The following is a 23,966-nucleotide window of genomic DNA, read 5'->3' as shown; positions in this document are numbered from 1 at the left end:
CTAGTTTCTTGTCTGTCTCTCTGAGTATTAACACATGTATGCAGCCACGTGGGGAACAATGGTAGGAAATAAAGGGTCAAATGTATCCCCTAGATGCATTTGGCTCTGGACCCCTTTATCAAATCAACTGTTCTTACATTGTGTGCATTTCTATATTCAAACAAGGTGAGGTGGATGTAGAATTTTTTTGGGTGAATTATTTTGAAAGTTGACAGCAAAACGGCATACAGTAGAAGAAGTTACAGCTATACGAATGGGTAAAATGACTGGGATTTCCCAGCCCATTCCTTAGCGCCTATCTGTAAACTCATCCATCTCCTGCTAACATAATGATTATTCATTGTTCAACAACATCTTAATACTTATAATAATCAATATCTGTGTAACCGTGGGGCTTTGCTGCATGCTCTTTCTCCTTTTGTCATATCCCCACAGTGGATCCCAAACCAAGATAAAACACAGGGTAGAAATCCTCAGGGAATTCAGTCTTAACTGTATGGAGGAGTTTGTTAACAGAAAAATGACGTGAGTGCCACGGGACGGAAATCATTTAGGCGGGTTACCTTCGCTTCCTTGGGCACAGGGACTATGGTGGTCTGCTTGAAACATGAGGGTATTACAGACTCAGTCAGGGAGAGTTTGAAAATGTCAGTGAAGACACTTGACAGTTGGTCCGCGCATGCTTTGAGTACACGTCCTGATAATCCGTCTGGCCCAGCGGCTTTGTGAATGTTGACCTGTTTAAAGGTTGTGATCACATCGGCTACCAAGAGTGTTATCACACAGTCATCCAGAACAGCTGGTGCTCTCATGCATGCTTCAGTGTTGCTTGCCTCGAAGCGAGCATAAAAGGCATTTAGCTCATCTGGTTGGCTCACGCCACTGGGCAGCTCGCGTCTGGGTTTCCCTTTGTAGTCCGTAATAGTTTCAAGCCCTGCCACATCCGACGAGCGTCAGAGCCGGTGTGGTAGGATTCATTCTTAATCCTGACTTTACGCTTTGCTTGTTTGATGGTCCGTCTGAGGGAATAGCGGGATTTCTTATAAGTGTCCAGATTAGTCTCCCACTCCTTGAAAGCGGCAGCTCTAGCCTTTAGCTCGATGCGGATGTTGCCTGTAATCCATGGCTTCTGGTTGGGATATGTACGTACAGTCACTGTGGGGATGACGTCATCGATGCACTTATTGATGAAGCCCATGACCGATGTGTATTCCTCAATGCCATTGGATGAATCCTGGAACATATTCCAGTCTGTGCTAGCAAAACAGTCCTGCAGTGTAGCATCCGTGTCAGCTGACCACTTCCGTATTGAGCAAGTCACTGGTACTTCCTGCTTTAGTTTTTGCTTGTAAGCAGGAATCAGGAGGATAGAATTGTGGTCAGATTTGCCAAATTGAGGGCGGGGGAAAGTTTTGTATGCATCTCTGTGATTGGAGTAACGGTGGTCTAGGATTTGTTTCCCCCTGGTTGCACATGCTGGTAAAAATTTGGTAAAACTGATTTAAGTTTGCCTGCATTAAAGTCCTCGGCCGCTAGGAGCGCCGCTTCTGGGTGAACATTTTCTTCTTTGCTTATGGCCTTATAGAGTTGGTTGAGAGCGGTCTTAGTGCCAGCTTCACCTTGTGGTGGTAAATAGATGGCTACGAATAATACAGATGAGAACTCTTGGTAGATAGTGTGGTCTACAGCTTATCATACGGTAAGCAATACATCGAGACTTCTTTAATATTAGACATCGCGCACCAGCTGTTATTGACATAGACACACACCCCCACACCTCGTCTTACCAGAGGTAGCGTCTCTGTTCTGCCGTGCATGGAAAATCTCGCCAGCTCTATATTGTCCATTCAGCCACGTCTCGGTGAAACATAAGATGTTAAAGTTTTTAATGTCCCGATGGTAGGATAATCTTAATAGTAGGTCATCGATTTTATTTTCAAACGATTGCACGTTAGCAATGAGAATGGAAGACATTGGGAGTTTACTCGCTCGCCTCCGGCTTCTCAGAAGGATCCCCGATCTGCGTTCCCTTTTCCGGTGTCTTTTCTTCACGCAAAAGGTGTGGATCTGGGCCTGTTCCCGTGAAAGCAGGATATTCTTCTCGTCGGACTTATTAAAGGGAAAAGTTTCTTCCAGTCCGCTGTGAGTAATCGCTTTTCTGATGTCCAGAAGTTATTTTCGTTCATAGAGACGGTAGCAGCAACATTATGTACCCAATAAGTAAAATATAAGTTACAAAACAAATTACAAAATTGCACAATTGGTTGGGAGAATGTAAAATGTCAGCCTAGTTCTTCGGTGCCATCTTGATACCTTAATTGTAAACACATTTACATACGTTTTCAGACCCTTTACTCAGTACTTTGTAGCAATTACAGCCTCAGCCAGCCTCGCCTTTGGCAGCAATTACAGCCTCGTCTTCTTGGGTATGACGCTACAAGCTTGGCACACCTGTATTTGGGGAGTTTCTCCCATTCTTCTCTGCAGATCCTCTCAAGCTCTGTCGGGTTGGATGGGGAGCATCGCTGCACAGCTATTTGCAGGTCTCTCCAGAGTTGTTCGATAAGGTTCATGTCCGGGCTCTGGCTGGGACACTCTAGGACATTGAGACTTGTCCCAAAGCCACTCCTGCGTTGTCTTGGCTGTGTGTTTAGAGTCGTTGTCCTGTTGGAAGGTGAACATTCGCTCCAGTCTGAGGTCCTGAGTGCTCTGGAGCAGGTTTTCATCAAGGATCTGTCTGTAAAGAGTTCAATCTTGTTTTCTTCCATCCAGAGAATCTTGTTTCTCATGGACTGAGAAACAAGGTGCTTCCTTCCCTTTCCTGCCGAAAACAGGATGCACCTGAGCACAAGGTGCCGTTTGGCAAACTCCAAGCGGGCTGCCATGTGCCTTTTACTGAGGAGTGGCTCGATCTGGCCACTCTACCATAAAGGCCTGATTGGTGGAGTGCTGCAGAGATGGTTCTCCTTCTGGAAGGTTCTCCCATCTCCACAGAAGAACACTGGAGTTCTATCAGAGTGACCATTGGGTACTTGGTCACCTCCCTGACCAAGGCCCTTCTCCCCCGATTGCTTAGTTTGGTCGGGCGGCCAGCTTTAGGAAGAGTCTTGGTGGTTCCAAACTTCTTCCATTTATGAATGATGGAGGTCACTGTGTTCTTGGAGACCTTAAATGCTGCAGACATTTTTTGGTACCCTTCCCCAAATCTGTGCCTTAACACAATCCTGTCTCAGAGCTTTACAGACAATTGGTTTTTTCTCTGACATGCACTGTCAACTGTGGGTGTCGGCCTTTCCAAATCATGTCCAATCAATTTAATTTACCACAGGTGGACTGAGTTGTAGAAACATCTCAAGGATGATCAATGAAAACAGGATGCACCTGAGCTCAATTTCGAGTCTCATAGCAAAGGGTCTGAATACTTATTTAATAAATAAGGTATTTTTGTTTTTTCAATTAATTTTTTGTTTTTTTAATGAATAAATGCTTTCACTTTTTCATCATGAGGTAGTGTGTGCAGATTGATAAGGAAAAAAAACTAATTTAATTCATTTCAGAATAAGATTGTAACATAACAAAATGTGGGGTCTGGATATGTTTCGAATGCACTGTATAGCCATTGATTTTTGATTATAACTCATACATCCTTCTCATGGTATTGTGAACAAACACAGCTTCAAAACATGGTTAAAAATGGATGGTCAGTCCTTGCATCTATAGCTCTGCCTATGTATTTGAGTGGTTGCATTTGTTCAACCATTTCAGTGACCTTGTGTTTTGAGTGGCTCGATCCCCGGCCGAGTCATACCAAGGACTGTAAAAATAGTACCCAGTGCATATCTGCTTAGCACTCAGCATTAAGTAGACAGATTGGGGTAAGTCCCTGCAATAGACTAGCGTCCAGGGGGTATACAAGTTGACTCACGCTACAGAAACAGAAGATAAGCTCCTGCTCCTATGAGCAGTCTATCGGCTTGTGCAAGGCTACTTTACTACATTTCTCCAGCCCCAACTCTCAGCTGTTTACTCCTCCCCCCTTGTTATTTGAATCCCAGATTGCTCTGTTGTCAAAATAAGTGTATAAGGGAACCAAGATCGCACACAATGACACTTTTCAAACAGACAAATGTAGACATTTTCCTTTATTTTTTAATTTTTTATTGCGGATTCAATCAAGGGCTGATGGAACTAGCTACTAGCTAGCTTGCTAAATCTGGCACATTTACAGAAATGTTGAATGATGTTCATTTGTCCCTGTCAAATAAATGTTGTAAATATAACAAAATCCTCTCTATGCTTTTTTAACCAGTCTTCTACTGAGGAGAGGAGAATCTACCGAGGAAGAGGATGCTTTTGCTCTTGTTATGCCTGATGAAGAAGAGGAAGGGATGGTCAGCTGTGAAGTGTTCCTCTCGGATCATACAGAACGATATTATCCCAGCAGTGGCGGCGGCAGCCTCCGTCCCCTCCTCGTTCACCTCCACAAAGGCCTTATGGGCCACCGTAGACAGGAAGAGCCCCCCCTCCCCGTTCATCCCAGACAGGTCGGCCCTGCCCCCCTCAAACACATCCTTCATGCCCAGCTGGGTCAGGGGCTCGTTCAGCTCGTAGTCCTCCTCCAGTTTAAACTTGGGCAGGTGAACTATGACCTCTGTGCCCGTGTCCATGTTGTCCCTGCTGGTCCACTCGTCCAGTTTCTCCATGGTCAGCTCTCTCTCCAGCTAAAATGGTACATACAGTTAAAACCCAGTCAGTATATAAAGAAGGTGAAACACACACAGTTAAAACCCAATCAGTGTAGAGAGGCGTAGCAGCATTGACACGCCAGATGATACTGTAGTAGTGTGATATTCAGCAGCCTACCCGGGCCTGAGCCAAGTCCACCACCTAGTGGAAAATGATGCGTGGCAAATGCTAATATAGGTACCATGACTTGCATTGGATTTTGCCATGCCAGGGAAACAAAACCAAATCATGGATTGCTGTCACAGTGGTTCTTCTTTAAAAGTTTAGAGCTTAGGCCGTGACCATTAGTGGTAGATTCTGTCATTGCGCCACACTATCACAAGGGGGAGTTAGGACGCTGATCTTTTGGTAGTCTAAACTGTTGCACAAATGGACTATCTTTTCGTAAATTAATGGAAATATTTTCAGTCTGTGTCAGAGAATGATTAAGTCATTGAAGGCAAACCAGCAGAAAGAGAAACATTCTCTGTGGGCAGAAATAAGGGCGACAGCTGATGCATTGGTCCAGAGCCAGGCGGTATTGGCGGAGAGTCAGGCGGAGAATGACGTGTTGAAGAGGGCGAGTTACGAGATGGAGTCACAATCCATGCCAGGCACACCTGTGAGCTCTGGAACCCCACCTCCGACAGGCAGAGTCAACATACGTGGTGGGTTTGTCAGTTCGTCGGTTCACCCTGACATTTCCATTCCTCTTCTGACAAGAAAACTTGACGAACTGCTCACCAGGCACAAGCAAGGGCCATCCGGACCGTTATGCTGTTCTGCTATTCCAAGGATGTGTAACCAAAGAGAGATACCATGAGTGAACACAGAATACCAACTGGGATCGATCCCGAGACAAATGTGGCTTACCAGTGAACCTCCGGGTGTGTCTCAGAAGTTTCTGTCCATGACTGATGGAACCCGAAAAAGCATTAAAGACAGAGTTAAAGAGTACTTAAGGTCACAGAGAAAGTCTGGACATGGCCTGCTCTCCCGTATGTAAGGAATTAGGCACTTTACCATGTTTACTATGTACTGTTGGCTATGTTTACTTGTCAGACTGCACAGTAGCTTAATAAACATACATTTCAAAACATAAAAAAAAAATTCAATTCAATAATATATTTGTACCACTGTAGATGCTGTTTTTATTTACAGTAGTTATGTACAGCTGGAGGAATTTTGAAAACACGTTTTCAAACACTTGTTTTTCACAAAAGGATAGATACTCTAATAGCTCGGCTAGGTGTGAAAAATCCCCAAATTTGTGCCACAGTTTAGACTACCAATAGATAGTGCGGTCAGTCAGAGTTGAGTCCTGTTGTAAAGTGTAGCCTAAAGGCCAAAATGGGCAAACTTACAATGTATTCGATGCTTAAGTACTCTAAAACCAGATTTGCCCCAACAACAAAAAATGCATCAACCCCTACAAATATATACATTTATTATTAACCCTGCATTATAATTGTATAAAAGCCCCTGAGATATTTTATCATTTATAATCCTCTAAATGTAATAAGATTTACAAGGACATTTTATTGATCTGCCAGTATTTTTATTTCGAGATTCCGGTAAACTCTTTGATGTTTCCTTTTATGTGTCCTACCAATTATTATTGGATTATTCACCATGGCAACAGACTGAATGTATTTCTTAGTTAGGTTGGCTTTTGTGGAGATCAGACTATTTTCATTTGCAGGGATATTTGTGCGTTTTTGACCAAATGTAAGTCAGAACAAATACTAATTTCACTTTTATAATATTCCTGTTGCTATTGTTATATGTAAATACAATAAATGTGTATGTAACTTTCTTTACCAGTTCTCTTACCATTTTGTACAATTGTGTGATTAGCCTACCATTTGGTGTAACTGTAATGTTAATTATCTTGAGAGGAACTATGGTGTGCTATTTTTCTCTTATTGTCAATTGTGTATATAGATTGTTGACATTAGTGTTTAATGTAACATTGTTTATTGGATTTACATTGTAGTAATTTTCTATTTCTTTCATCCTGTTTCCCTCTGTACACAGACCACATGTATACTCTGGTTCATCATTAAACTCCTAGACTGGTCTTCTGTGTCTGTCATCACTCTTTGACCAGAGTGCAGTACAGTATCCGTTTACTCCCAGTGGCCTATCCACACATTAGAGAGCACCAGACGCTGTTTTAATAATATAACTTATTTTGAACGAAAGCCAGGAATGAGTAAGTCACTCAGCCCTATGCTGTTCCTGCTTCTGTTGTCTATTCTCATTGCCCTGTTGGTTTCGTCAGACTGCACAGTAGCCTAGTAAACATATTCATTTTAAAACAGTTTTTTAAAACCCAATTCAATAATATATTTGTACCACTGCAGATCCTGTTTTTATTTTTTAGAATACAGTTGATTTACAGTTGGAGGCATTTTGAAAACATGTTTTCAAACGCTTGTTTTTCACACAAGTGTAGCAGGTTGTTAACAACGTTTACTCTCCGAGAATGAGAATGGTAAATGACCGTAATTAAAAAATGGATTTAATACATTGGAATACAAAAGAAGCCATCCACTGAGGATGGGCCATTAGCAGGACAATAGGAAAGGAGGGTAGGGGGACCAATGTATTTAAAGACACTGCACAGTAGCCTAATAAACATACGCATTTCGAAATAGTAAAAAAAAAATGAATTCCATAACATATTTCTACCACCGTAGATGCTGTGTTTTTGGTTGATGGCCAATATTAAAACAGTCAAATGCATTAGTGAATTCAATCGCTTTAGCTGACATGTTGTGGTTTATTCATTGTTGAATCATTTAAGGCTCCTTTCTCTTTGTGCTGGAGTTCTTGAATACAAAAGAAGCCTTCCACCCTTGATAGGCTATCAGCCGGACAATAGACACTTGCTGAGTTTAGGGACTTTAAATGCATTAATGTATGTTTGCGAGGCATGTCACCTCTCCCATACTTTTGCATAGCCCACCAAATGCACTGTTTTCGAACCACATCTGGATGGATCCAAAACAAATTACTATGGGAATAAATATCACTGAATAACAGAAATATTGGAATAAACTAGGCATAAAGAAGGCAACAAATTGTTGCTTACTGAAACTCCCAAAGTCATCCAATTGTTATAATAGGATTTGAAGCAATAGCCTACCCGTGTGTGTCAACTATTTCAGCACTGTTGTGTGCTGCTCTAAGACAAGCATGGGGACTGGGCTTGATAAATCAATGAGATATTATTTTTTAATAAGGGAAATGGGAAATGTGGGGGAAATGTTAGGATTATTTTGCTCTTCACTCGCAGTCACTTAGTAGCCTAGGCCTACTCCCGACCGGTCACGTTGTACAGCGCCATATTTTCTTAATATTAAAAACTGGCAAATGCATTCCTGAATTCAATCGCTTTAGCCGTCATGTTGAGGTTTATTAATTGTTTAAATATTCATGGCTCCCTTTGTTATTTCATTGTATAACTAAAATGCTTGAATGTATTTAAAGACATGTAAGACTTGTATGCTGTGTGATGACACGCACAAATTAATTAATGAATGATTCATATACTGTATATTGAAGTAGGCCTGTATGCCAATAAGTAAGTTACGCTATTACAGCTCTTAAGGACTCTTAAGTCTACAGCTCCATGTCATTTCAATAACATAACTTCTCAAAGATGCCCTCTGTTGATCAAACTAGAATTAATGGCAACAACGGCTAACACTTAAATAACGTGCCATAGAATTCTGCGGCACCCCACAAGCTGTGCTGCAGTATGACACAACTTTCAAAGGAAGAACCACTGTACCTTGTCCATAGTCTGTTTTCAGGGTAAGGAAACCAATGTAATTTTGTAATTTGGGTGAAGTATCACTTTAACTATAGGATGTTTTGTAGTGTATCAAACAGAGGGACAGCGAAGCGAACCCGGGTTGCTGGCATGAAAGGCAAAACTCCCTACGCATCGAGCCAATAGGGTTAACCCACTTTGTGGGAATTGTAACATGGCTCATTAGTAAGGATTGCTTCAGTAGTGTGACAAGGTTACAGGAGGTTGTGTATACCTTCACTAGAGGATCAGATCCATCAGTGGCCTCCTCAGGTAGCAGGACAAACATACTGAGCTCCCCGTCCACATACGGAAGCTCCACGATCTGGAGGTTATAGTCTGGGACGTAGTTAAAGGGGAACTTCTTCATCTGGTGCATCATCTGAACTGGCTTGCTTTCATTCTAAAAAATCCCAGAATATAACAGACAAGGAGAATGAGTTCATCTGACCACCATATAATTCACTATAGGCCTATACAGTGTAACTTGAAGGTTTGTTTTGTTTCTTGGATGACACACAAATGTGTCAAATCTTTGCCTGTACCATTGCTAAAAATAAGGTCCATTTAAAGTGAGCTTTTGAGTCCTTTTTGGTTGAATATACATTTTCATCATATCTTCTAGCAGTGTAGTATATAATTATATTATAATTCCATTATTTAATTACTGAGCATAGATATCTATCTAAATATTATTGACAATATTGACCTGGTTTAGTTTGAAGGGCATCTCTTTGGTGTCTTTTTGGTCAAATCGATTCAGCCAGTTTCCTTTGAAGTAGATGGCGTTGACGAGAGCCAACCTTGTCATAACACTGACTGTCCCCGGCTTCAGCAGATCTTTGATTTTATCTGTAAACACAAACATACAAACACACATACACACACAAAATGAAACAATCTAAACCAAAAGCAACTCTAAAACAATAAGTACCATATGGTTATAGTTATGTAATTTAAGCAAAGACACATTTATTAATCTTATGTTGAGTTCCATGTTAGCTGGTCCTAGTTACAGATCTGATGGTTCAATCAATCAAATGTATTTATAAAGCACATTTTACATCAGCAGATGTCACAAAGTGCTTATACAGAAACTCAGCCTAACACCCTAAACAGCAAGCACTGCAGATGTAGAAGCACGGTGGCTAGGAAAAACAGCCTAGAAAGGCAGGAACCTAGGAAGAAACCCAGAGAGGAACCAGGCTTTGAGGGGGTGGCCAGTTCTCTTCTGGCTGTACATGGCCATTAAGGCTAGATTGTTCTTCAAGATGTTCAAATGTTCATATATTTGTATTTGTATTTATTATGGATCCCCACTCTTCCTGGGGTCCAGCAAAATTAAGGCAGTTATACATTTTAAAAACATTACATTCATAACAGATTTGACAACATATTAAGTGTGTGCCCTCAGGCCCCTACTCTACTACCACATATCTATAACGTATATGTATGTTATCATGTGTTATTTGACCAGCAGGGCCAAATAATAATGGTTGCTGTTCTTTAATCTAATCTAACGTGTGTGTTTAGTGTATGCTGTTGTATTTATGTTGTGTTCTTTCCTCCCTGTATTGCACTACAAATTTCCCAACTTGGACAATATACAGTATCAGTCCAAAGTTTGGATTCAATCGCTTTATATTTATACACCTTGTCACGCCCTGACCTTTGAGATCTTTTTATTCTCTATTTTTGGTTAGGTCAGGGTGTGACTAGGGTGTGTAATCTAGATGTTATATTTCTATGTTGGCCTGATATGGTTCCCAATCAGAGGCAGCTGTCTATCGTTGTCTCTGATTGGGGATCATATGTAGGCAGTTTTTTTCCCCACCTGTTGTTTGTGGGATCTTATTGTGAGTTAGTGCATGTTACACCGCTGTTGTCACAGTTTGTTATTTTGTTTATAGTTTGTATGTCTTGTGAAGTTTCACATATTAATAAAGATGTGGAACAATACTCATGCTGCGCCTTGGTCCTTCTCTACAAACAATCGTGACACACCTACTCATTCAAGGGTTTTTCTTTATTTTTACCATGTTCTACATTGTAGAGTAATAGTGAAGACATCAACACTATGAAATAGCACATATAGAATCATGTATTAACCAAAAAAGTGTTAAACAACAAAAAACAAACACTAAATATTTTATATTTGTCAAAGTAGCCACCCTTTGCTTTGATGACAGCTTTGCACACTCTTGGCATTCTTTTCCAACAGTCTTGAAGGACTTCCCACACATGCTGAGCACTTGTTGGCTGATTTTCCTTCACTCTGCTGTCCAACTCATCCCAAAACATCTCAATTGGGTTGAGGTCATGTGATTGTGGAGGCCAGGCCATCTGATGCAGCACTCCATCACTCTCCTTGGTCAAATAGCCCTTACACAGCCTGGAGGTGTGTTTTGGGTCATTGTCCTTTTGAAAAACAAATGATAGTCCCACTAAGCGCAAACCAGATGGGATGGCGTATCGCTGCAAAATGCATGATCTCTTATACACTATTTTAGGCTCAGCTGTTGGAACTTTGGCTTTCCTGAATGTAGCCACTATATCGTGATCACTGCATCCAATGGGTACGGATACAGCTTTAGAACAAAGTTCTACAGTATTAGTAAAAATGTGATAAGATACATGTTGATGATCTTGTTCCTGTAGTGTCTGTAAACATCTTTGTAGGTTGATTAATAACCTGAACCAGATTACAGGCACTGGTGTTATTAGGCCCGAGACTTTGAAGCAAGTCTCTTCTTATTATTGGTGTCCTTTAGTAGTGGTTTCTTTGCAGCAATTTGACCATGAAGGCCTGATTCACGCAGTCTCCTCTGAACAGTTGATGTTGATATGTGTCTGTTACTTGAACTCTGTGAAGCATTTGAGGTGCAGTTAACTCTAATGAACTTATTCTCTGCAGCAGAGGTAACTCTGGGTCTTCCTTTCCTGTGGCGGTCCTCATGAGAGCTAGTTTCATCATGGCGCTTGATGGTTTTTACGACTGCACTTGAAGAAACTTTCAAAGTTCTTGACATTTTCCGGATTGACTGACCTTCACGTCTTAAAGTAATGATGGACTGTCGTTTCTCTTTGCTTATTTGAGCTGTTCTTGCCATAATACAGTGGCTTGCGAAAGTATTCACCCCCTTGGCATTTTTCCTATATTGTTGCCTTACAACCTGGAATTAAAATTGATTTCTGGGGGGTTTGTATCATTTGATTTAAACATGCCTATCACTTTAAAGATGCAAAATATGTTTTATTGTGAAACAAACAAGAAATAAGAAAAAAAACTGAAATTTTGAGTGTGCATAACTATTCACCCCTCCAAAGTCAATACTTTGTACAGCACCTATTGCAGCAATTACAGCTGCAAGTCTCTTGGGGTATGTCTCTATAAGCTTGGCACATCTAGCCAGTGGGATGTTTGCCCATTCTTCAAGGCAAAACTGCTCCAGCTCCTTCAAGTTGGATGTGTTCCGCTGGTGTACAGCAATCTTTAAGTCATACCACAGACTCTCAATTGGATTGAGGTCTGGGCTTTGACTAGGCCATTCCAAGACATTTAAATGTTTCCCCTTAAACCACTCAAGTGTTTCTTTAGCAGTATACCTAGGGTCATTTTCCTGCTGGAAGGTGAACCTCCGTCCCAGTCTCAAATCTCTGGAAGACTGAAACAGGTTTCCCTCAAGAATTTCCCTGTATTTAGCGCCATCCATCATTCCTTCAATTCTGACCAGTTTCCCAGTCCCTGCCGATGAAAAACATCCACACAGCATGATGCTGCCACCACCATGCTTCACTGTGGGGATGGTGTTCTCGGGGTAATGAGAGGTGTTGGGTTTGTGCCAGACATAGCGTTTTCTTGATGGCCAAAGAGCAACATTGATTTCTCATCTGACCATAGTACCTTCTTCCAAATGTTTGGGGAGTCCTATGGACACATACTCCAATCTCCAGAGTGGAGCTTTGCAGCTCCTTCAGGGTTATCTTTGGTCTCTTTGTTGCCTCTGTGATTAATGCCCTCCTTGCCTGGTCGGTGAGTTTTGGTGGGCGGCCCTCTCTTGGCAGGTTTGTTGTAGTGCCATATTCTTTAAATATTTAATAATGGATTTAATGGTGCTCTGTGGGATGTTCAAAGTTTCTGATATTTTTTAATAACCCAACCCCGATCTGTACCTCTCCACAACTTTGTCCCTGACCTGTTTGGAGAGCTCCTTGGTCTTCATGGTGCCGCTTGCTTGGTGGTGCCCCTTGCTTAGTGGTGTTGCAGACTCTGGAGTCTTTCAGAACCCGGTGTATATATACTGAGATCATGTGACAGATCATGTGACACTTAGATTGCAGACAGGTAGACTTTATTTAACTAATTATGTGACTTCTGAAGGTAATTGGTTGAACCAGATCTTATTTAGGGGCTTCATAGCAAAGGGGATGAATACATATGTACGCACCACTTTTACGTTTTAATTTTTTTTAAATTTTCATTTCACTTCACCAATTTGGACTATTTTGTGTATGTCCATTACATGAAATCCAAATAAAAATCCATTTCAATTACAAGTTGTAATGCAACAAAATAGGAAAAACGCCAAGGAGGATAAATACTTTTGCAAGGCACTGTATGGACTTGGTCTTTTACCAAATAGGGCTATCTTCTGTATACCACCCCTACCTTGTCACAACACAAGTTATTGGCTCAAACGCATTAAGAAGGAAAGAAATTCCAAATGAACTTTTAACAAGACACACCTGTTAATTGAAATGCATTCCAGGTGACTACCTCATGAAGAGGGTTGAGAGAATGCCAAGAGTGTGCAAAGCTGCCATCAAGGCAAACGGTGGCTACTTTGAAGAATCTGAAATCTAAAATATTTGTTTAACACTTTTTTGCTTACTACACGATTCCATGTGTTATTTCATGGTTCTGACGTCTTCACTATTATTCTACAATGTAGAAAACAGATTAAAAAAGATACCTACTCATTCCAGAGGTTGTGTCCAAACTTGTGACTGTTACTGTATGTGATTTATTAACTGAATGATTGATTGATATGTTGAATGATCATACTCGCTGTCTGCTGCTCCACCCAGCCGTTGATCTGTCCTCTGGTCTCCTCTGCTGCGCCGAGGAAATCCACTGCCTTCATGTCTGCATGGTAGAACTTGTGGGTGGATTCTAAAAACTCCTACAGCAGAGTGAAACAGTTCAATTAGCATATAGAGGACAGTAAAACCCATACAGCAGAGAGAACAGTTCAATAAGCATATAGGGAAACACAGTACAACTTCTGGAGTCAGTAATAACACAGCCAGTCTGTTGTCTGTTTCAATAAAGCCCTATTCGCACAGGACTAGTATTACTAGAGAACATCGGGTATGTAATTATTACCTCAGCATATCCGTAAATGTGATAAGACTGTATAGATTAGTAGACTGTAAAGTGGTAGTGTGGCTGTTACTTGCATGAAAAGTATAGTTTATAGTGAAACTCACAGTCAGGAAGTTGCAGGTCTTCTCTCCATACAGACGGTTGGCCAGTTTCAGGATGTAAGATGCAGAGGGAGAGTTGATATCTCCATTGAGTGTCTGGAAATCTGTGTGGACGTCTTTAGTCAAGTTGAATGACAGAACCTGGGGAGAATTCAGAGAGGAAAGATGGTTAAAGTGATGATGATGGTGGTTAGGGTTGCAAAACAACTGGTAATTTACCAAAGTTACCAGAATTTTTGGTCATTTACAGTTAATCTATTGCAATTGATGGTAACTTTGGTAAATACTGTATACTTGAATAACTTTAAAAAAATGTATTTGTACAAAATATTCATTTTTATATCTGTGTCCATATTGTCCATGAGTTTCTAACGGATAAACTATAAGAAAATAGCGTAATTCATGGAAAAAACGAATTCTAATTAACAATGGAATCATTTTCAACTCTTCAAACTTTTTTCACAACTGCCACCAGTTAAGTGCCAAAATATTTACAACAAAGACATATTGACATAGCAAAATAAAAAAGACTATAAAAATAATAAAATATTTCATGCTGAACTCCTCATATTAAATACGAATGTATGCTATTAAACAAGTTGATGGGTTATATTTAGAATAATATTTTACAGCTTTGTCAAAAAAAATGTACATTTTAAAATCCTCTTATATTATATATTTTACGTTATAAAATGTCTAAATCATACCCAAGTTTCCTAAATTCTGGTAGTTTACTGGTAAACTTAGAAAGTTATCAGTAATATACCCTCCCTTTGCAACCCTTTGGGCGATGATGATGAAATTAATAAAGGTGACTAAATCAAGCTTGGACTGTGTGTAGATAAAGTGCAGTGTACATCTCACACACAGATTGTTATGGTGTAATACGCTACTGTAAATGAACAGCTTTGATTGGACACTGACTGACTCTGGGGTTGCGTCCCAAATGGCACCCTATTATTCCCTGCCTATAGCCCTATGGGCCCTGGTGAAAAGTAGTGCACTATATAGGGAATAGGGTGCCATTTGGGAAAAAGTAACCTGAGGGTTTATAGCCCTCTCCATGGTAACTAGCTGGACAGTGTCTTCCCTGACGTAGATACTGCTGTGGTACGTTCCAAAGTACAAGTTGAGTAGCAATAGTCAGAGTTAGTCATGTCTTCCATCTATGTTTACATGTAGCCTACTTTAAGGGTGTGTATGTGTGTCTATCTGTCTCTGTGCGTATCTGTGTGTATGCGTGCGTGTGTCCATGTCTGTGTATCTGAGTATGTGTGCGTTACCTTTGCCATCTGAGCAGCCGTGTCTCCTTTAGCTCCCAGGTAGACCATAGCCAGAGCTGAGCTGATACTGAAGGGGGAGATGAAGACATTCCCTGTGTTGGTCTGACCCAGAGTGCGGTACAGCTCCAAGGCAAAGGCTGTGTTAGAGCTGCTGAGAGAAGCCATGGTGGATGACTGATCTGTCTGAAGAAAGGAGATTACAGTATTGTTTGACATATGCAGACTAATCAGATCATCAGATCTACACTGATTTTAGTGTGACAATAGGAAGTTTTGCAGCATCTTAAGTGACCAAAATCTACTCCACACATCTCCCCATCACTAGCCTATTTCATTTTGGAAATAAAGTTATCATTGATCCTGCATGAATTCTGATCCAATTCACTCTAGTTTGGGCCAACACTGTATAGGCTACTCAATGACATTGACAATAGAGAAATAAATAGCTTCTAAGGCAGAATGTTATTGTTCATTTTAACCCAGTGTGCTTGCACCCTCACATACCAATTGCTACAGGTGTGTGCCTTTCTAAATCATGTCCAGTCAATTGAATATACCACTGGTGAACTCCAATCAAGTTGTAGAAGCATCTCAAATCAAATCAAATGTTATTAGTCACATGCACAGGATACAATAGGTGTAGACCTTACAGTGAAATGCTTACTTACGAGCCCCTAACCAACAGTGCAGATTCAAAAAGTAATAATATGGATAACAATAAGAGATAAAAGTAACAAGTAATTAAAGAGCAGCAGTAAAAAATAACAATATATACAGGGGGGTGCCGGTACAGAGTCAATGTGTGGGGGCACTGGTTAGTTGAGGTAGTATGTACATGTAGGTAGAGTTATTAAAGTGACTATGCATAGATGACAACAGAGAGTGGCAGTGCTGTGGAGGGGGGAGGGGGGGCAATGCAAATAGTCTAGTCATTTGACTAGATGTTCAGGAGTCTTATGGCTTCGGGGTTGAAGCTGTTTAGAAGCCTCTTGAACCTAGACTTGGCGCTCCGGTACCGCTTGCCGTGTGGTAGCAGAGAGAACAGTCTATGACGAGGATGGCTGGAGTCTTTGACAATTTTTAGGGCCTTCCTCTGACACTGCCTGGTATAGAGGTCCTGGATGGCAGGACGCTTGGCGTGATGTACTGGGCCGTTCGCACTACCCTCTGTAGTGCCTTGCGGTCGGAGGCCGAGCAGTTGCCACACCAGGCAGTGCTGCAACCAGTGCAGCTGTAGAACCTTTTGAGGATCTGAGGACCCATCTCCTGAGGGGGAATAGGTTGTGTGCTTGGACCATGTTAGTTTGTTGGTGATGTGGACACCAAGGAACTTGAAGCTCTTAACCTGCTCCACTGCAGCCCCGTCGTGGGAGAATGGGGGCTTGCTCGGTCCTCTTTTTCCTGTTTTTCACAATCATCTCCTTTGTCTTGATCACGTTGAGGGAGAGGTTGTTGTCCTGGCAGCACACAGCCTCACAAGAGTGATCAATGGAAACAGAATGCACCTGAGCTCAATTTCGAGTCTCATAGCAAAGGGTCTGAATACTTATGCATCGGTATTTCTGTTTTTCATTTTTTATAAATTTGCAAAAATGTCTAACAACCTGTTTTCGCTTTTTCATTATGGGGTATTGTGTGTAGATTGCTGAGGATTATTATTATTATTTTTAAACGTAATCAATTTTAGAATCAGGCTGTAACTTAACAAAATGTGGAAAAGGTCAAAGGATCTGAATACTTTCTGAAGGCACTGTATATTCAATAGCTGAAAGCAAAATGCATGTAGGCTACAAGTGTAGGCCTACAAATCATGCTACTGTAGTGTTGCTTGGGATTAGGATGACTAATATTTGTCACTTACCGGTTCTGCTTCTCTGCGTGTGAAAAGCTTCGATATGCACTGTTCCAGTGAAAGAGAAACAAAACAGACTTAAAGAAAGCAAATAGGTAATGCCTTCCTCAACAGAGAACTGCAAATAAGCCCTGGAAATTTGACGCATGCCCAAGTAATTTGGTGTGTCCTTTAATATAGGCTATGCACTGCTCTACCGAGCCATAAAACTGGGTGGAGACTGAACATACAGGCCTGTCCACTTTGCGTAAGTCAGTTCGCTTATTGATATTGTCAGTAAGAGTGAGTTAATTTTCACTAGGCTACTACCTGCTGGACTTTGGTCCCTCTGCCATACCTGCCCTGCTAAGATAGAGGATGTCCAAGCAGGGAACCCACAATTCAGGATGACTTTAATGATTAACACATACACAACTTCAAAGCAGAGTCAGAGCAGACAGACACCATTACTAGTCACACCTTGAAATAACCCATCAATATTAAGCCAGGTGACTTTTGTTCTCTCTGATACATTCCTGTCTTCTTCAACAGCAGGCAGGTGAGTTTCTGTCTCAGTCCCGTTTTGGTTTCCACCCTTTTCTTTCTTATTTTTTACTTTTTTTATTTAACTAGGCAAGTCAGTTAAGAACAAATTCTTATTTACAATGACGGCCTTATCAGTCACTCCAAATGGGGTAATCCATGGTGACCAATGCAGAACAAACATGACTGATTCTCACTATCAATACCTCGCCCTGCCCTCCCTTTCCGCCCCTCTCTCTCTCTCTCTCTTTTGGCTGAGGTCACCCGTCCTCCCCGACAGTACCAAAATGAGGGAACAGACAGAAAGGGGACATACAGACAAGGGGACAGAAACTGCCACACCTGATTCAGTTAGTCAAAGGCTTGATGATTAGTTGACTTATTGAATCAGGTGTGTCAGTTTAGTGTTACATTTTTTGGGGGAATGTCTGGGGGGGGGGCCGAGGAGAAGGTTGGAAAACCCTGACGCTTCTGACCTTGACTTAATTCCCTAATAATTCCAGCACCTTCACGCGCGAAAATACAATGAACAGTTAGTTAAATAGTTAAACAGCCCATAGTTAGTTAGTTAGCCCATAGTGCACGTCAGAGCAAAAACCAAACCATGAGGTCGAAGAAATTGTCCGTAGAGCTCTGAGATCGGATTGTATGATTGTAGCATTGGAGGTCCCCAAGAACACAGTGGCCTCCATCAAATGTTCGTATTTTTTTTTTAGTTTTTTTTTTAGTTTTACCCCTTTTTCTCCCCAATTTTGTGATATCCAATTTGCAGTTACAGTCTTGTCCCATTGCTGCAACTCCTCTACGGACTCAGGAGAGGCGAGGGTCGAGAGCCATACGTCCTCCGAAACATGACCCTGCCAAGCCGCACTGCTTCTCGACACACTGCTCGCTTAACCCGGAAGCCAGCCGCACTGTGTTAGAGGAAACACTGTCTATCTGGCTACCAAAGTCAGCTTGCAGGCGCCCGGCCTGCCACAAGGAGTCACGATGGGACACGGAAATCCCGGCCGGTCAAACCCTCCACTAACTCGGACGACGCTGGGCCAATTGTGCTCCGCCCCTTTGGGTCTCCCAGTCACGGCCGTCTATGACATAGCCTGGGATCGAACACGGGTCTGTAGTGATGCCTCAAGCACTGCGATGTGGTGCCTAAGATGGCTGCCCCACTCAATTTTGGAACCACCAAGACTCTTCCTAGAGCTGGCCGCCCGGCCAAACTGAGCAATCGGGTGAGAAGGGCCTTAGTCAGGGAGGTAACCAAGAACCCGATGGTCACTCTGACAGAGCTCCAGAGTTCCTCTGTGGAGATGGGAGAACCTTCAAGAAGGACAACCATCTCAGCAGCACTCCACCAATCAGGCCTTTATGGTAGAGTGGCCAGGCGGAAGCCACTCAGTAAAAAGCACATGACAGCCCATTTGGAGTTTGCCAAAAGGCACCTAAAGGACTCCCAGACCATGAAAAACAAGATTCTCTGGTCTGATGATACCTGACAACATCCCTATGGTGAAGCATGGTGGTGGCAGCATCATGCTGTGGGGATGTTTTTCAGCGACAGGGACTGGGAGACTAGTCAGAATCGAGGGAAAGATGAACAGAGCATAGTACAGGGAGAGCCTTGATGAAAACCTTATCCAGAGCACTCAGGACCTCAGACTGGGGCGAAGGTTCACCTTCCAACAGGACAATGACCCTAATTCCACTGTCAAGACAGTGCAGGAGTGGCTTCGGGGCAAGTCCCTGAATGTTCTTGAGTCGCCCAGCCAGAGCCCGGACTTGAACCCGATCTAACATCTCTGGAGAGACCTGAAAATGGCTGTGCAGCAATGCTCCTCATCCAACCTGACAGTTTGAGAGGATCTGCAGAGAAAAATGGGAGAAACTCCCCAAATACAGGTGTGCCAAGCTTGTAGCGTCATACTGAAGATGACTCTAGGCTGTAATCGCTCCCAAAGGTGCTTCAACAAAGTACTGAGTAAAGGGTCTGAATACTTATGTAAATGTGATATTTAATTATTTTTTTTATATAGCGAAAATGTAAAAAAATATATTTTTTCCTTTGTCATTATGGGCCATTATGGGTCTCTCCAGAGATGTTCGATTGGGTTCAAGTCCGGCCTCTGGCTGGGCCACTCAAGGACATTTAGAGATAGGGCTGTGGGATCACAAAATTTCGTCAGCCGGTGATTGTCAAGCAAATAATTGTAATTGACCGTTAATTAACATAAACACATTTGGCATCTCCTGGCTTCCACACATTTGGGACATCTACATATTAAAAGGTCTAATTAATCCATGTAATATAGCCTACATCTTCACAATAAATCCATTATTTATTTTAGACAGGTCTAAAGAAGCATGATATGCAGAAAATGTAGTCTATTTCAGAACAACAGAATAACATACTCTTGAGTTGTCCTTATGTTAGGTCCTGATCTGGCTATGCCAAATGGCTGTGGGCTACACTAGTTAATTTAGCAGAAAAGATTTGCTTAGAATTCCGAGGCATTATTTTATAGTATGAAGAATACAATTAAACAAAGCGGAAAAAAATCTAAAATATTTGAGTGTGCGCCCATGCGGCTATTCTGTGTTGAGCCGTAAACAAAGTAATAGGTATTCCTATATGCTTAATTTAGAGTTATTAAATGTTACTTTAGTTGTTCTACAAACGTTGGGCTATATGTTTAGATTTTTAATACATTGCAAGGCTACATGATGTGACTAATGATTATTTGAGAAAAATCGCTTGAAAGGCATGAACTCTGCTGTACACGTACATCAGTCACTCATTCACAATTTGACAAGCACTTGATAATGCGTAGAATTTCACGGCGGCATTCCCTTTGCGTGTAGTAAAGCACCCTAAAAATTGTACCTTTTGCGGCCAGTGGCGGTGTGCCCTTCTCCCTGAATGCTGTGCTCCATCACATGATTGGGTCTTTCTCACATGCTACAAGTGATGACAGACACATCCGGGACGCAACTGCACGTGGCCTTATCCAATTCCGAAGTGCATATTGAAGATATTGGAAGAACTGTCCACATTTACTTTTAGTCAGCCAACAAGATGAGTCGGCCTAACGAACAGCAAAAGCAATAGCCTTTGTCAATCTACTATCCCCCAGAGTACAAAGGTCGACCTATTCTATTCTGTGCGAGAAATAAATATTCCAAACATAGTCTGGGACAATAGTGGGATGCGATAGAACCCAAATGAATACAACCAAGGGCATCAAAATACTTTTTTTATGCAATGTGGCTGATGCAACAGATCAGAATGTTTAGCTTAAAATGTTGATACACTATTAGGCTACTTATTCACATTGTAAGCGCATCAATGCGCACATGGCAGTAGGCTATAAGCGTGAATGTTCCATCAGCGGAAAACCCCATTATCAAAAGTGAATGCAAATGCAAATATGCATGTAATGCTTTTATTATAAAGGTGCATTTTTATGGTGAAAATGATCTCTCCCAAACTTGTAACTCACGCGCTGCTTATGTATGCCAGTTAAACACTACACCCATTGTAAAGCAGAATAATATGCTACATTTTAAAAAGTTATTTGGCCACTTTAGTTGTGATACAAACCTTATGAAAACATGTAAGCCTATGGGCTAGGCTACATGAGGTGCAACTATGATTCGAAGAACAAAATTGGCTGTCCCTTCCCACAGGATGGTTAAGTAAATGAAGGCTAATGTGATTAGCATGAGGTTGTAAGTAACATGAACATTTCCCAGGACTTGGACACAGTTGAAGTCGGAAGTTTACATACACTTAGGTTGGAGTTATTAAAACTCGTTTTTCAACCACTCCACACATTTTTTGGCAAGTCGGTTAGGACATCTACTTTGTGCATGACAAGTCATTTTTCCAACAATTGTTTACAGACAATATTTCACTTATAATTCACTGTATCACAATTCCAGTGGGTCAGAAGTTTTCATACACTAAGTTGACTGTGCCTTTAAACAGAAAATGATGTCATGCTTTAGAAGCTTCTGATAGGCTAATTGACATAATTTGAGTCAATTGGAGGTGTACCTGTGGATGTATTTCAAGGCCTACCTTCAAACTCAGTGCCTCTTTGCTTGACATCATGGGAAAATCAAAAGAAATCAGACAAAAAATTGTAGACCTCCACAAGTCGGGTTCATCCTTCGGAGCAATTTACAAATGCCTGAAGGTACCACATTCATCTGTACAAACAATAGTACGCAAGTATAAACACCATGGGACCACGCAGCCGTCATACCGCTCAGGAAGGAGACGTGTTCTGTCTCCTAGAGATGAACGTACTTTGGTGCGAAAAGTGCAAATCATTCCCAGAACAACAGCAAAAGACCTTGTGAAGATGCTGGAGGAAACAGGTACAAAAGTATCTATATCCACATTAAAACGAGTCCTATATCGACATAACCTGAAAGGCCACTTAGCAAGGAAGAAGCCACTGCTCCAAAATCACCATAAAAAAGTCCGACTACGGTTTGCAACTGCACATGGGGATGAAGATCGTACTTTTGGGAGAAATGTCCTCTTGTCTGATGAAACAAAAATATAACTGTTTGGCCATAATGACCATCGTTATGTTTGGAGGAAAAAGGGGGAGGCTTGCAAGCCGAAGAACACCATCCCAACCGTGAGTCACGGGGGTGGCAGCATCATGTTGTGGGGGTGCTTTGCTGCAGGAGGGACTGGTGCACTTCACAGAATAGATGGCATCATGAGGGTGGAAAATTATGTGGACATATTGAAGTAACATCTCAAGACATCAGTCAGGAAGTTAAAGCTTGGTCGCAAATGGGTCTTCTAAATGGACAATGACCCCAAGCATACTTCCAAAGTTGTGGCAAAATGGCTTAAGGACAACAAAGTTAAGGTATTGGAGTGGCCATTCCAAAGCCCTGACCTCAATCCTATAGAAAATGTGTGGGCAGAACTGAAAAAGCCTGTGCGAGCAAGGAGGTCTACAAACCTGACTCAATTACACCAGCTCTGTCAGGAGGAATGGGCCAAAATTCACCCAATTTATTGTGGGAAGCTTCTGGAAGGCTACCCAAAACGTTTGACTCAAGTTAAACAATTTAAAGGCAATGCTACCAAATACTAATTGAGTGTATGTAAACTTCTGACCCACTGGGAATGTGATGAAAGAAATAAAAGCTTAAATAAATCATTCTCTCTCCTTTTATTCTGACATTTCAAATTCTTAAAGTAAAGTGGTAATCCTAACTGACCTAAGACAGGGAGTTTTTACTAGGATTAAATGTCAGGAATTGTGAAAAACTGAGTTTAAATGTATTTGGCTAAGGTGTATGTAAACTTTCGACTTAAACTGTACCTGTAAGGGGTGTTTAACTGGCGGCAGAGAAGTCAGACGCAGGAGAGAAATAACTGTGTTTCCAACGGCGCAGTTTATTACAAAAAACCCACCGGAAAACATAATAATAAAAATCAATGGGTTAACATAACCTGACGCACACCAGTACAGACGTACACAAACACTTACAATAAACAATCTCCAACAAGGACATGAGGGGAAACAGAGGGTTAAATACACAACATGTAATTGATGGGATTGGAACCAGGTGTGAAGGAAGACAAAACAAAACCAATTGGAAATGAAAAATCGATCAGTGATGGCTAGAAGGTTGGTGACGTTGACCGCCGAACACCGCCCGAACAAGGAGAGGGACCAACTTCGGTGGAAGTCGTGACAGTACCCCCTTTATTTATTCTACGGTGCTGACTTGGTATACAGGGAGAATACGGTAAGAACGGCCCTTGTTCTGAATTCTCTCGCTGTACATTTCAAAAGTGCTTAACAAATAGTTATATTGACTACGTCTGTCCTAGCTTGCTCATTAATGTCTTAATCAAAATGACGGATTTCCTCTTATGCACTCATCGTCCCCTTATACCATAGTTTGTACATCTCAATTGTCAGTAGAAACCACATTTGTTTAAGAAAGTCAGCCATATCAGCTATGTTTTTTTAAAAGACAGTAAATGAGGCTGAATGAACTGTTTCGCTGACAGACAAGGCTCTGCTGATAGGCAGGTGTAACAGTGGTAAGATGTTGGGACTGCTGTTTGGCCCTAACAGTTTGTGGTCACCGTTATAGTCCAATGAATGTATTGTTTAGTGTTGTTTTGCGTTGCGTTGTGTTGTGGCTTTTCTGGCATGCATCTATTAACAAGTAAAATACCACTTGAGTAAAAGTAAAAAAATATTTGGTTTCAAATATACTTAATTATTAAACATCA

The 23,966-nt window shown here is 41.5% G+C and overlaps 1 protein-coding gene across 2 annotated transcripts in view; it reads right to left on the bottom strand.

Annotated features, from left to right (window-relative positions):
• Positions 1–4,127: 4,127 nt before the first annotated feature.
• LOC115192296 (leukocyte elastase inhibitor) overlaps positions 4,128–23,966 on the bottom strand; it is a 98,980-nt gene continuing 79,141 nt past the window's right edge. Inside the window, exons 2-8 of one of the 2 annotated variants that reach the window (XM_029750622.1) lie at positions 17,177–17,215; positions 15,316–15,498; positions 14,036–14,173; positions 13,611–13,728; positions 9,255–9,397; positions 8,781–8,948; positions 4,128–4,721 (exon numbers count right to left, since the gene is read on the bottom strand). In XM_029750622.1, coding sequence (XP_029606482.1) covers positions 4,314–4,721; positions 8,781–8,948; positions 9,255–9,397; positions 13,611–13,728; positions 14,036–14,173; positions 15,316–15,498; positions 17,177–17,215 — 1,197 coding nt within the window. In that variant the 3' untranslated portion in view covers positions 4,128–4,313. The remainder of the gene's footprint in view (positions 4,722–8,780; positions 8,949–9,254; positions 9,398–13,610; positions 13,729–14,035; positions 14,174–15,315; positions 15,499–17,176; positions 17,216–23,966) is intronic. The other variant, XM_029750623.1, reaches the window with a different exon arrangement.

This window comes from Salmo trutta, chromosome 4, assembly GCF_901001165.1.
Source record: "Salmo trutta chromosome 4, fSalTru1.1, whole genome shotgun sequence".
NCBI classification, from domain to species: Eukaryota; Metazoa; Chordata; class Actinopteri; order Salmoniformes; family Salmonidae; genus Salmo; species Salmo trutta.
The sequence above is the reverse complement of the archived record's forward strand: the minus strand, read 5'-3'. Positions and strand labels throughout refer to the sequence as shown.